The 14,128-nt window shown below is 38.7% G+C and overlaps 1 protein-coding gene across 1 annotated transcript; it reads right to left on the reverse strand.

Moving 5' to 3' along the window:
• Nucleotides 1-301: 301 nt before the first annotated feature.
• Nucleotides 302-9,443, reverse strand: LOC138378563 (putative P2Y purinoceptor 10). Its single transcript, XM_069463891.1, has 2 exons — nt 9,407-9,443; nt 302-1,337 (listed from the first exon to the last, which is right to left on the reverse strand). The coding sequence occupies exon 2, from the start codon at nt 1,322-1,324 to the stop codon at nt 302-304; it is 1,023 nt and encodes a 340-aa protein (XP_069319992.1). The 5' UTR covers nt 1,325-1,337; nt 9,407-9,443.
• Nucleotides 9,444-14,128: the final 4,685 nt, after the last annotated feature.

Below are 14,128 nucleotides of genomic sequence, written 5' to 3' on the forward strand. Positions count from 1 at the left end.
GATACAGTATCCAACTTCTATTTGGTTGAAAACATCTGTAAAAACTTGATCTAGGTCTCTTTAATAAGCAATTGCATGGAATTTCACAGAGTAAATAGGTAAATCCCATCTTCCATTCATGTTCCACATTTTTCACACTCTGCCTTCACTGTCACACCCCTATGACCACGACCATCAAAAAAGAAAACATATATTTCTGTGGTTTCCAAGGTTCAATGAAAGAAATTGTCTGGATGGTAATTCTGGCCTTTGGAAAATGCCAATGAACGTAGGTAAACCAAGCCATAATTGAAGAGTTATTTTAGCCAATCATTGATGATCCACTCTCCCTGCTCATGAGGCGGGAACGGGTCACAGAGCTGCCATGGCGGGATATTTGGTCACGAAACTCTGAGGCCATGAAGTAATAGAGAATTGGATCCAAAAGGCAGCAGAGACTTGCAAGGCACAGACAAAAAGGGTGGAAATACAGCGTGCTTCGGACAATGGGGCAACTGCTAATGATGGTTTCCTTTACCATGGTATAAAAAACAAAGTTAATATGATAGGGACTGAAACAGATGAAGAAGACTGCAGCACACATGAAAACCATCCTCAGTGCTTTCTGCCTCTCATTGATCCCTTGGAAAGCCATTGGAGGCTGTCTCAAGGATATAGTGGTTTTCCAGGTACACCATGCAATGATGATCACTGGGATCACAAATCCTGCAAGCTCAGCAACTGTAATCATCCCAACCAAAGCCACTGCATTCATTTGCTTGTAACCAAGATCAGCAAAGCAGGACTTGGTGTTGTTGGCTAAGTCTGTGCTTCTCAGGATGGGAAATGGCAAACAGGCAGTCCCCACAATGACCCAGATGGCAGCACTGATGCCCACATCATATCTACGTTTCCAGTCTCTGGCCCTGAAGGGCTTGAGGAGAAAGAAGCACCTCTGAAGGCTGATGCATGTCAGGAAACAAATGCTGGCATACATGTTGAGATACTTCAGGTAGAAGCACAGTAGGCAAAGGGCCCTCTGGAAAGGCCAGTGGTGGCTGATGTAATAGTAAATCCGGAGGGGTAAGGACAGCACGTGAGCAAGGTCAGCCACAGAGAGGTTGATCATGAAAATGATGGCTTTATTTTTCTTGCTGATGAAGCGACATAGAACCCACAAGGCCATGGTGTTGGCCAGAAGACCAGGGATGAAAATCAGGATGTAGGTGGTTGCATAGAGGGAGTACTGAAATGTCATATTAGGGACATTGCAGTCAGTCTGAGAGGTGCTGGTACTGTTGCTACCCATCTTGAATGTTTCAGTATATTCATCAAGGTAAGCCATAGAGTTGTGATCCCTGCCCAAAGCAAAGGGAAAAAAAGTGGTTAACCAGTTCTTTAGCTAACATGCATATCTCTCTTTTATATTCACAGATACATAGAATATTAGAATTAGGAGGGACCTGTTTATAGATGAAGAAGGAGAGGCTCAAGGAAGACATATTACTCATCAGAGGTCACCCAATAAATCAGTCAGGGAATGATAGAATTGTCCCTCAACTGACCTCCAAGATACTCTAAGTTGGTGTCTTGCAGGCAAGGGTGTCTTGAAATATTCAGTATCTTGTTCTCCCCACTACAAAAACAGTACAATATTTGAGTATATTTTTTTTGCCTCCAAAATTGCCTTTCCCAAAGCTCTGGTTAGAGTGAATGCTGCTCATTCACTCCCACTTGCAATGCTTGAAATTCAGCCTCACCTTTCAGGTCCTCTTGACTCTTCTTTGTCTGCCACCTTGACCACTGGGTGCTGGCTTCCTACCTTGGCACCCCAGCACTTAGAAAATGGCCCTTCCACCTTGAGCCTGCATTGCCAGTGTCCTGGCTGATTTTCAGGATCTGGGAATGTAGCTTCCTTATTATTCTGTCACAATAACTTGTGACTCTGAGGTTCTCCTGCAGTTTGTCTCTCTCCCTTGTCTTGGGTCCCACTCCAAATTTACATGAAAAACGTCAATAATATATGAATTTAGATGAACTACAATATTTCCCTTCATGTGGTCTTGAAAGGAAAGAGACCAATTCTACCTCTCAAAGAAATCCTATGCTGGTGTGGCAACATTGGCATGGCAGATTATCCAACTACCACAATGAACATTGCTTAAGACAACAGCAAAGCAGGAACAACAAAACCATTTTTTGGAAACAACTGAAGATTTAATGCTTTTTATTTATCAAAGTAATCATTATAAGAAGAAAACTTTTTTGACTTCCTTAATCATGTTTTATGCTTTAGTATGCTTCTTATTACATATTATATTAAGACATAGGAAAAGTAGAGTAATCTTTACAACTGCTCGGGGCCTCGTCATGGAGTTATGCAGATTGCCTGAAGATAAGAATGGTGGGAGAGCACCAGACTCATTATTTTTCTTTAACTATCTTGTAGAATTGCAGACTGGGAAGGACATTTGTAAATCACCTAGTTCAGCCTCCACATGATATAGATAGAAGAAGCAAGGCCTAGAGAAAAGAGTTTGTTATGGCCACACAGCGATTAAATGGATGATCTGGAGCTGAAATGGGAGAACAAGGTACCTAGTCTTCATACACACACTTCTCCACATCTTTGCATTCCTCCCAAATTGTACAAACATAACTTCTGTGCATATTATAGAAATATTTATTGTATAATATTTAGAGCTGGAAATTTAAGAAATAAAGTCATACAATTGTCCCTCAGATGGGGTAAGGGTTTTTGTTGTTATTGATTTTATTTTGTTTGTTTTTAAGTAAGTTTGCAAAAACAAAGGAGTAACCTGGTTTTAGATTCTCTTTATAAGTAGAATGGCTTCCAATATTGTGTTAAGACCTGCTCTAGGAAATAGAGATGTGATAAAAGAACAGAATTTACAGATAAAAGAGTATTTGTGTTATGAGCTGCCATTACTCTAAAGACTACTTTCACTTTCCATCCTCTTCTATTCCATCTCCCTATTTGGCTTATCATCTGTGATCTTTTAAAGAGCCATGCAGTCATCTTGCATACGTATGTGTGACTTAGAAGGAAGGTTGGAGGAGTGCTCACAGATGGAAAGGCAAGAAATAATGATCATGTTGTGACCCTCGAAGATGTACCCCAGAATCTGCAATGGAAGTTTTCATGTGTTTTATCTAATTTAATTCTCACAACTGTCTTAAGAGGTAGGAACTACTATCACTCACAGAATGCAGATGGGGAAACTGAGGTTCAGAGAGATTCAGTAAATTGCCTGAAGTAGCAAAGCTAGAAAATGGTAAAGGTAGGATTTACTGTCATTCCTGGCTTGCTCCAAAGCCTATGCTCTTTCCACTATGTCTTGCCTCTCCCTGACTAGGAGAGATCTCTTAGAAGAATCAGGCTAGCTCAACTACCATTCATCTTGACACATAAAGAGTACATTACAGCAGAGCCTTTCTAATCCCATAGTAGGACCTTATGATCTTACAACACTAGGATTCCTCTAGTTAGGCAGTCAGGATGGAACTAAACTAAACACCTGCCCCCATGCATGCGACCCACTGTCTTTGACTTTATCCCTCCCCACAACTAACTGACTTCAGTATTGGCGCTGCTTCTGCTATCATCAATTTTTCATGCAGAGGCTGTGAGAGAGCAAAGCAGGTTGCATCAGGGCATTACGATTCCAATAACTAAGAACAGCTCACACTCACCCAAATCACACTTCCACTTTTGCATTTCACAGACATGGCTATTTGTTTATGCTTCACTGGTGTAGAAAGTTTCACTTACCAAAGAGGCATGTTTTGTTCACACCTATGTATTAAATAATAGAACCTGATTAGGCCAGAACAGAAGCTAGAAGTCAAGTTCACACGTTCTTTTTTTATTGTGGTTTTTTATGACTCTGCAATTCACAGTTCATTGCGAGATTAGAGATTTGCATGGCCTGCTTTCCAAAACATCTTCTCCCCTCGGACTGAAGGGAAGATAGGAAGGGGTTTTTTCCCAAAATCTTTTCAGTGACCATTAAATGCAAAATCCCCATGGTGGGGAGAGGCAGGGGAAATTTATTTTGGGTTGAGCAGAAATATAGATTCTCTTATAGAGAGAACATTTAGTTTATTGTGGATAACTTTTGTCATTTTTAAAATTTAAGAAAGGAGAAACTAAGAAGTCACTAGCAAGAAAATGCTGAGTGGAAGTCCTAAAGTCAGAGTATGTTTTCTCTATATATCTTTCTCTCTCTCTGACTCGGGTTCTACTGCTGACTATTTCTGAGTGTTTTGCTCCCCTTTGGTTGTCAATCTCCCCCCCCCTTTAATCTAGACATATTTTTCTTTCCTGTCTCATAAAAAGATGTAACATTGGTGATTCACTCCTAAGTCTATGCTTCCCTCTTCAGTCAGTTCTGGCCAGAAGCTCAAGCTGGAATGTGGGGAGTCATTCTGGCCCCTGTCACTATATTCCCCCTATATTCAATCAGATAACAGGTGATTCCCCCTTCTAAAAAGCTCTTCAATCCATCTCCACCTCTACTGTCACCATCCAAATCCAGGCCACTATCTTTGCACCCTTGACTATTGCAACTCCCTTGCTGGAATGCTAGCACTCAAGTCTTGCCCCATGCAGTTCATTCCCCATACCATGTCTAACACTGACAATAGATACAGCTACCATTTATTGAGGGTTACCATTTATTTACAGGCTAAACACCCTATTCATTATCTTGTTCATCCTCACAGAAACCCTATAATTATTTCCACATTACAAATGAGAAAATTGGGACCTGGAGAGATTAAAGAAGTCGTGCTGAAGTCACAAAATTTGCATGGGGTAGATAGAGGTGATGTATTAGAATTGGAACCCGTGCTTGTCTCCATACTCCCTTAATTGTGTCATGGCACGTACCATACTTAGTGACATTCTATTAACATTTTTTTCTCTTTAATTAGATTCTGTGCTCCTTAATGTCAGTATCTACATCATGTCTTGATTCCTTCTAGCCCTTCTAACTCCTTACACACTGTGGCCCAAGTGATCCTTCTCTGAAACATCATGCTATTCCCTTGCTTAAAATCCTTTTCTGGTTCTTTATTGCTTTTAATGTTAAGTTCAACCTTTTCACCATGGCCAAACGGCTATATCTATCATGGCTCCTTTGTCCTTAAACATCACTCCACGCCATTCTCTTCCTCATTCTCTATATTTCAGCTACACTGAGATGCTTTCAGTTCCTCAAACAAGACAAGCTTTATTTTCCTGATAAAGGCTTCTGCATATGTTGTTCCCTCTGCCTGAAATTCTCTTCCTCCAAATATTCACGTCTGTTTCCTTTAATCTCAGTTTGTAGGTAAGGAAGACCTTTACCACCAGCCTTATGTAGGTAATCCTACAAATCATTATAAAAACTCACACTCTCTATTCTTTCTTTTTATAGAATCTACATTTTTAATTTAGGTGTTTTTTTAATTGCCTATTGGCTATTTCATCCACTATGCTGTTAGCTTCATTAGGGCCATAAAAAAGATCTGTTTTGTTAATCACCATGTAGCAAGGACCTAGCCTGCTATATAGTAAGCATTCAAAGAATATTTGCATAATTGGATTGAATTGCCTACACAATATTTCAAAGCCCTTGTTTATAAGCATTAAGCAAAAATAAAAACCTTGATAAATTAAGTAATACATTTCTGCTGTTTATCTAAAATGTTGTTTTAAAATGTAGGCTATTAGCATCAATATTTCCTGCACCTACCCTTTTCAACTCAGAAAAGCCATGCCTATAGAGGCCTGAGAGAAAAATAAAAGAACCAATTTAGAAATCACATGTGGTCAAACATATCCTATACGTAGAAACCAGCACAGTTCAAGTTCTCAGAGTACCATCAACATTATTCTCTGGACCTCAAGAAGAATGTAGTCCTTGCGATCTGCTTTCAAAGGCATCTCAGCCTTTTATTTTTGTTCACTATCATTCTGTGAATGGTACACCTGCCTCATATCATCAGAAAATGACTTCCTACACACCTATGCATGGGACTTGGAATGGGAATGAGGAGGCTGCATCTGTAGTCACTAAAGCTCTCCACACTTGGAAAGTAAACATAAAACGTAAATAACTCTGTCTATTTACTTTTTTCCATGGCTTTCTAAGGACTCTGGCTGCCTTGGAACACACCACTCAAGCAGCCCGTATTCAATAAGCTCCATCCTATGAAACCTGTGCTAGGTTCTGTGAAGAATATAGAATCATTCACCATGTTTTCTATTTCTGAGAATCTTCTTATCTTTTGGAGAAAACATTAAATATATCTCTAACACCATAATAACTGCATGGCAAGAATTGAAATGAATGGCACAGGTGATGAGAAACCCTCAAGTTAGCACAGCATCATCCCTGTGAGATAAGTAGGATAGATACCAGTCCTACTTTAGCTGATAAATAGATGTATTCAAGAAAAAGAGTCAATATCTTTTTCAAAATCATAGGGTTAGGTTATGGTGAAACTAAGATCAGAAACCAGATTTGTAGGCCTCTTGCTTAATGTTCTTCTCACCATGTCAGGCTGCCTCTATCAAATTCTAAGAGATAGACCACCTTGAGCCAGAAGATAGCACTTTTCCTGAGCCATCTGCATTCTCTTATTGGTCCCTGCAGTGACAGGGTTGGAGAGAAAAATAGGGATCATGGCTAGATAAGAAATAAAGTTTACTTCACCTGAATTATCCATTGTTCTCCTTAAATCCTAGAAGCCCTTCACAGCTGGAGTCAAGTCCCATCTCTTCAAGAAAGTCTTCCATAAGCATGCCAGCCTGCACTGGTTATCAATATCATTCACCTGGGACTTAACAATTTATGATTTCATGCAGCAAGCAGACATTCTGCTATGTGTGTATTTATATGCTAATTGTTGAGGATGGTGAAGTGGGGTGAGAAATTCCAGACAATAATACATGGTTGTTGCCCTCAATAAGTTTACAGTCACTTGGGAGAGATAGACACAAAAATAACTAACCATAATAGATTTCAAAAATGTGCCATGTAAGAAAGATAATGAAGACATTCATGTGGAAGCAGAAATAAAGCCTGCATAGAAGAAAATTGAAAGTGTGCAACTTGAAGGTTAAGTCAATTTTCAACAAGCAGTTTTGGGCGTGGGCAGGGTGTAGGAGAAGAAAGGATGGAAAAGTGATCTCAGGGATGAATCAATAACATTTAAAGGTCCCAAAGTATAAAAAATGAATGCCTTTAGAAAAAAGAATAATAGGAGTTTTATTCCAGCTGAAGAATTGGGTGAGATGGTAGGGAGGGAGGAATGGGAAGTGAGAGTGAGGGAAAATAGTGAAAGGGAAAAGAGACTATAAAGGTAGATGGGGCCTGATCATGTAAGATTTTGAATGCATTTCATGGGGAATCATTGAAGGATTCTGAGAAGAGATGTGATATTACCATACTTGGGTAGAGCATGAGATCACTCTGGCAATGATACTAAAGATGTATTGGAAAAATGGGATGTAGGGAATCCATATAAGTTGAAAGTAAGTAGGGTGACCAATAGTCCAGGTTTGCGTGGGACTAAGGGTTTCCTGGAACATAGGATTTTCAGTTGTAAAACTGTGACAGTCCAAGGCAAAAGGGATAGTTGATCACCATACTGCTGCAACAGTAAAAGTGATAAAAAAAATAAGCTCTTAACTTGGTATGGCAAGAAGATTAGAATTTAAAATAAAAGTCGGCTGGGCACGGTGGCTCACGCCTGTAATCCTAGCACTCTGGGAGGCCGAGGCGGGTGGATCGCTCAAGGTCAGGAGTTCGAGACCAGCCTGAGCGAGACCCCGTCTCTACTAAAAATAGAAAGACATTATATGGACAACTAAAAATCTATATAGAAAAAATTAGCCGGGCATGGTGGCGCATGCCTGTAGTCCCAGCTACTCGGGAGGCTGAGGCAGTAGGATCGCTTAAGCCGAGGAGTCTGAGGTTGCTGTGAGCTAAGCTGACGCCACGGCACTCACTCTAGCCTGGGCAACAAAGTGAGACTCTGTCTCAACAAAAATAAATAAATAAATAAATAAAAATAAAAAAATAAAATAAAAGTCATATATGGAACTGACAAGCTTTGAAGACTGTCTAAGGAGTCAAAAATAATTTCCTTTATAAAATATGTGAAATATTATAAAAATATATCTAAGTTTTATACTCTTCCAGAACAGCTTCATATGTAGCAGCTAAAAGCATTCACTTCTCCTGGCAATCTGAACCAATTTACCTTGTTTTTATTCTAGTACTTTCCAAATTTGTATTCTCTGTCAAGCTTCATCAACTCGTGACTCTTCAAATAGTTTTCTTTCTCTAACATAATCACTGAGCTTCACTGCAAATTACACCATACTAAATTTTATTATACATTCCCAGAGATCTTAAATGTGTAAATGTCTCAATTTCTCCTAGTCTCATCTAGCAACCTCCCTCATCCTACTTCCTTCCCTAACCAGCCTAGATTAAGTAGTTGGTCAAATTAGCCACTCTCACACAAGCACCCACAACTTCAATGTTCCCCATTCTTCTGCTGCGTCAGCCTGGTAAGGCCCTAATCCCAGATCAAGTCCACAACCCTTTTTCTCTCTTACTATCCGAATAGCTGAATGATCCTATTAAAAACACCAGAGTCTATTTTGAATGGCAGAACTAGAAATTAATGACTTTCAGCCTAAGATTTTTTTTACTCCATCCTTTTTTTGCATGTACCTGATTAGTTAGTATCTTCTCCTATTCCCATGGGGGCTATTCAGCACTTTCACAACACTACTAAAGCTTCCTCCTCTCTCCTGCTCTCCCACTTCCCACCTTCCTCAGCAGATGTTCTTCCCCTTTGCCTCAAGAGAAAATTGAGAATATTGGGTAAGACTCAATCAACTTCATCCATTCTCCCTTCCCAGTATATACAATCTTATTTACAGCTGTACTCCTCTTACTTCCCAACACAATTGTCCCTCCCATTGCTCAAGGTGAATTCCTATACTCCTTTTATCTCTCTCAGGGTCCTCTTTCATTAATTGCTCCCTTCTACTTGATCTATTTCAGGATCCCTTTCCCCCACTCTTAGATCATCATGCTGTCCTCCACTCTCAGCTATATCCTTGTCATCCAGTGCCTCCACTCCCAAAATAATTCTTCTCTTGTCTATGCACCTTATTCTGTTATTAGCTCTTTTTCACCTTCCTTTTCTTCCTAAATAAGCTTTTCACAATAGTCGTTCACACCAAATTGTTTTATTTTCCTCACTTTATATCTATTCTTTGATGGACTTCAAGGTGGCATACATACCCTCACAACCTCACTTTAGTCCCTAGTTCTGTGGTTGTGAACCAACCAAACAGAGATAAGAGCAGAATTCTCAGTGCCTCCAATATAATCCTTACAGAAGTGAATCCTGTTGGTGCCTCCAGTTTGTTGTGCTCTGTCCAGGGTACACACTGCCTACCCCAAAGGTCAGGACCATAATGAGGAATGCCTTTTCTCTTGAAAGATGAGTCTGTTGACAGGGACCAAACTCTAGAGGAAAAGACCAGAACAGAGTTATAATCTAATAAGAAGAGCAAAAAAAAAAAAAAAAAATAGCCACCATCTCTGAGCTGACAAGATTTACTTTCAAAGTGTGGCTCTAAAGCTGTTCCTGATACTGAAATCGGCAAAAAGTTATGACTGAGACTTCATCAAATGCCTTTCTTCCTGAAGCCCATCTCAGAGATCAATGTTTTATTTCTCTCTCAAAGTCCCATCTCATCTCTCTTTTCTTTATACTGGGCAACCCTAGTCTCAATTCCCTCTTTTTCTAACTCCTACTGAATTTATAGACTGAACTATGAGAATGTCATCTCTTGACAGAAGATTCATCTTAGACTTACATATCATTCACTTTGCTTAGCAAAGGGTTAGATTTGCAGTGGGGGATCATTTCATATGCATTGGTTTATAAAGGTAAGAGTATGGAGAATAAGCACAAATTAGCAGAGCCATGGATAGTTTTACTTCTAAACTGTCTCCCATAAGCTACTCTTCCAAGCAACAGTCATAATCTTTCTCTTTCCGCTATTAAGGAAAACATGGTCAAGGTAAGGATAATAGGATTGGAGTCTAAGAAATCTGGGTACCTGATAGCATCAAAGCCTGTAATCCCAGCTTTCTATTTGAAACCCAATAGGAACCCCATAAGCTTAAGTGCTAATTTGATCATTGAACCCTTTATTTTGTGGAAATAACTAAATGTTATCTCAGAACACAAGGGTATGTCAGGTTTTTAAATATGATTCATTAGAGGTGAGTCCAAGATCTTAGTAGGTACCAATACCATCTACACAAAGACAGCTGCTCTTCCCAACCAAGTAACTAAATTTTGTGGTTTCACAAAGGTACAGACAAAGTGAGCTTATATTATTATGACATCAGAATTTATATGAGACTCCTAAGTCCCAGTGAAATACTAAATCCAAGAAGTTTCCATATGCATCCTGTCAGTCACTAGCTAAGTCCTAATCATACGTTACCTCTAATTCTTGTAAGAACTCTGAGTTTATTATTATAATACCCCCTTACAGATCAGAAAATGGTATCACAGCAGAATTAAATGACTTTCTCAAAGCCAAAGAGTTATTATTATTTCAGTTGTAATAAAGTTCTTCACAAGAAGAGAAAGCTGGAATTCTTACCTGAACAACTAGTTGCATGGACAGAAAGACATTTTAAAGCGGCATTTCTGTGAGTAAGACTGTTTCTCAAGGATGAAGAAGGTATTGTTTTTAATTGTAACACGTTTATGCATATGCACTATGCATATATGGCAAATTACAACCCACCAGCTATCAGGGTGGGATTATATCAAAACTAAGGATCTTTATGGAACTTTGCCTATGAACCTACATCATAACAGATTTGTAGATGTAACAGGAAGTACACGAACAGTTTCTTTACAACAGGAATGAGCTGAATGGGACACGACTTGTTGTAGGATAGGGAAGACTCAAAAACAGTAGAACATATTGAAAGAATACTGGATTTAAAGCTAAGAGATGTGGATTCTAGTAACAATTCAAGTACTACCTCTTTGTGTTGCTCTGATGAGGCCTTTCTCTTCTGTAAGTTTCATTTTCCTCATTATTAAAATAATACAATTTTAACTAGATGATTTTTAACTCTCCAGCTTTAATTTGGCATGTCTTTAAGGGCACTGCCCCTCTCAACCACTGCCCCTAACTAATACCACCAGCACTGCCACTGCTATCACTAATGCAGCCATCACCACCTTGACCCACACACTGATTTATACTTTACAAAGCATTATAATATATATATATATATATGACTAATCATTGTTAAAAACATATATTGTGAATAATCAGGTCAGGGGATATAGCTCCCATTTTACAGATCAGGAAACAGAGGCTCAAAAAAACCCATAATTTCCTGAAATATATATATGTGTGTGTGTGTGTGTGTGTGTGTGTGTGTGTGTTGTGTATAAATTGATCTCATTTACCTGAAGATGTAAATTTAGCAAGTCAGGAGGGTAGAACTTAGGTTCTGGGATTAAGGTGACTGTTATTTTTCTGGTACCAATTCTACAAATCTTCTTCATCTCAATTTTCCCTGTCTTCTCATTTCTCATCATTTAGTCACTAGCACCACTAAGTGAATATGCTGATCAAATTTACTTCTCCTATTTTCTTTGATGATAGGGCCAGCCCGTGGGCCTGTCATCCTGAGAAGAGAAGGAGAAATTTAACAGAGAAAGAAGGTTGCTGAAAGGGGCCCCTCCAACACTCTAGGAGACAACTTTTACATGCCATCTGGGAACTTAACTTGCTTTGCCTCAGCTTGTCTTTTTCTTCTTCTTTTAACTCCTAAAGTCCCATATGAATTGCCCAGGCCAATCTGATCTTCACAACCAGAGCCAGAGTAGCAGTTAGAAATGGAAACTCTACTATTTCCTGAATAAATTCAAATCAATTCCAAATAACCCTGTTTGACATCAGAAACACAGAGATGTGGACATATTCTGCAAGTCCAGACATTTTTTTCTGTTAATTAGAGGAAGTGAAAATTATTTTTATATTTAAAATGAATTAAAGCAATTAGGCTATTCACAAACTAACATCTTAACATTTGAATTTGAAGTTCCATGCATAAATCTTAGTTAGACTTCAATCATTTAGGAAGAAGATCTAATAAGATATCATTCATTTTTGCAATTAGAGCAGCATTTTATAAGTGGAAAGAGTCATGCTTTTTGGACAGACCTGGGATCATATCATGACTCTGTTATTGGACCTCTATCCTGAAACAATTAATTTTATATTGCTATTTTTCAGTTTTCTCATTTGTAAAATTGGGATCATAGTTCCTGCCACATAGATTGCTGTGAAGATTAAATGGAAAATGCACGTGAAAGTCCCTATTTTCATGTCTGGTACACAGTAAGTATTGAATAAATGTGAGTTCATTTCCTCTTTACTTATATACAGAGTAATATCTCAGGGCCTTTGGTAGGATCCTCTACTTTTCTGGGTTTAGAAAATCCCCTAAAGAACGTAGTTGTTAGAGATGACTAGAAAATCTAGACCAGTAATTCTTAAAGAGGAAGGGTGGAAAGCAAGTGTTACTTGAAAACAAAAAATTTATTTTAATAAATATATTTGAAAAACAAAATTATTCTTCCTATAATACAAACTGGTAAAGTACAGATCTACAAAGTCTTCTTGGCTGCTGGGCACTTTGTGCTTGGAAAATCTCAATGTAGTGGAGTAGGTTTTTCTATAAGTCCAGAGTCTAGTTCCTAAGAAGGCAAGTCCACAATAACCTTATAGCAAAATTTTTATGCTTCTCAAAAGGAACCTTGGTTTTAAAAGATTGAGAAATGATGACTGAGCATCATTGTCATTGTGGAAATCAAATTTCAGAATATTTTCTCTTTTTTGTTGTTTCTTTTTATCATTTAAAAAAGGGAAATTACTTGCAAAACACTTGCCTGCGGTCTAAAAGTTGAAGTTCTTATTATAACATTATCTGAAAGGAACATATTGGCCATTGGGAAAAGGTACTGGGTTCTCTTGGAGATCTGAACTGTATTTCCAGAAGGTAATCTCTAGTTAGATTTCCCTGTTATGGCCCCATTATTCACAACTTCATGACATGTAACTCTTCTCGGGTACCTAGCAGCCTAAAATCAAATCATTGTACTGTTAGGAAGGAAATTAGAGACCATCTATTCCAAACCCTCCCCCATTATTATTGAGAGCCATAGAAATAAAACAACTTGCCCAAGGACACACAATTAGTCATTGGCAGAACTTGAACTATAACCCAGACATCTGGACTCTTTGTATATTGCTCTATCTACTTCATCACCTACCTATGATGCATGTGAACCAATAAAACTTCCTTGCAAAATATACTGATCTGGAGCATAAAGTAAACCTTTTGGCCAAAAGTTTTAAAATAAAGCATAGACCCCCTGCTAGCCATTGCCCTGATTGTTGGAAGGGCTGCTTTCACAACAAACAGCTCTATTATCTTTGCTAGAGCCATTACAGAGGGCTATAGACAGCCTAATCTGCCTTGTAAGACCTTAACTTACTTATCTCAATCCAAAACCACCTAGAAACATGCTCAATTATTTGGTGTCTTATGCTTTACCACTGCTAGGATTTGAGTAGTCTGTACAACTTGAACTCAACAACTTTCCCAGTTGGGCCCAAAAAGGAACTATATTTGACCAAAAAAGGACCTGTGTTCAACAGGAACCATTGCAAAAACAATTTCCCCAAATGTATGATCTGATTCTCAGTATAGTTTAAGCCATTTTCCACCTCAGTATACCTGCATATCACCTACTTTCATCAGTGACTAATTTTACTGTGTTGCAATTGCTAAGAGACAAACTCTCCAGTTAATAGAAATGGGAATGACACCCCACATCCATTTGAACAGGCAAAATAAAAATATCTTCCCTTGCAGGATTCTTGGAACTGAGCTTACTTTTCCCCCAAAAGCACTACAAAGTCTATTATCATTCTATCTAGACTGGTCCTGGTGCCAACTGACTTGGCACAGTCCCCCTTCAGGGACTCCCCAGTTGGAAGTCTCCT

Source organism: Eulemur rufifrons, chromosome 30 (genome assembly GCF_041146395.1).
Source record: "Eulemur rufifrons isolate Redbay chromosome 30, OSU_ERuf_1, whole genome shotgun sequence".
NCBI lineage: Eukaryota > Metazoa > Chordata > Mammalia > Primates > Lemuridae > Eulemur > Eulemur rufifrons.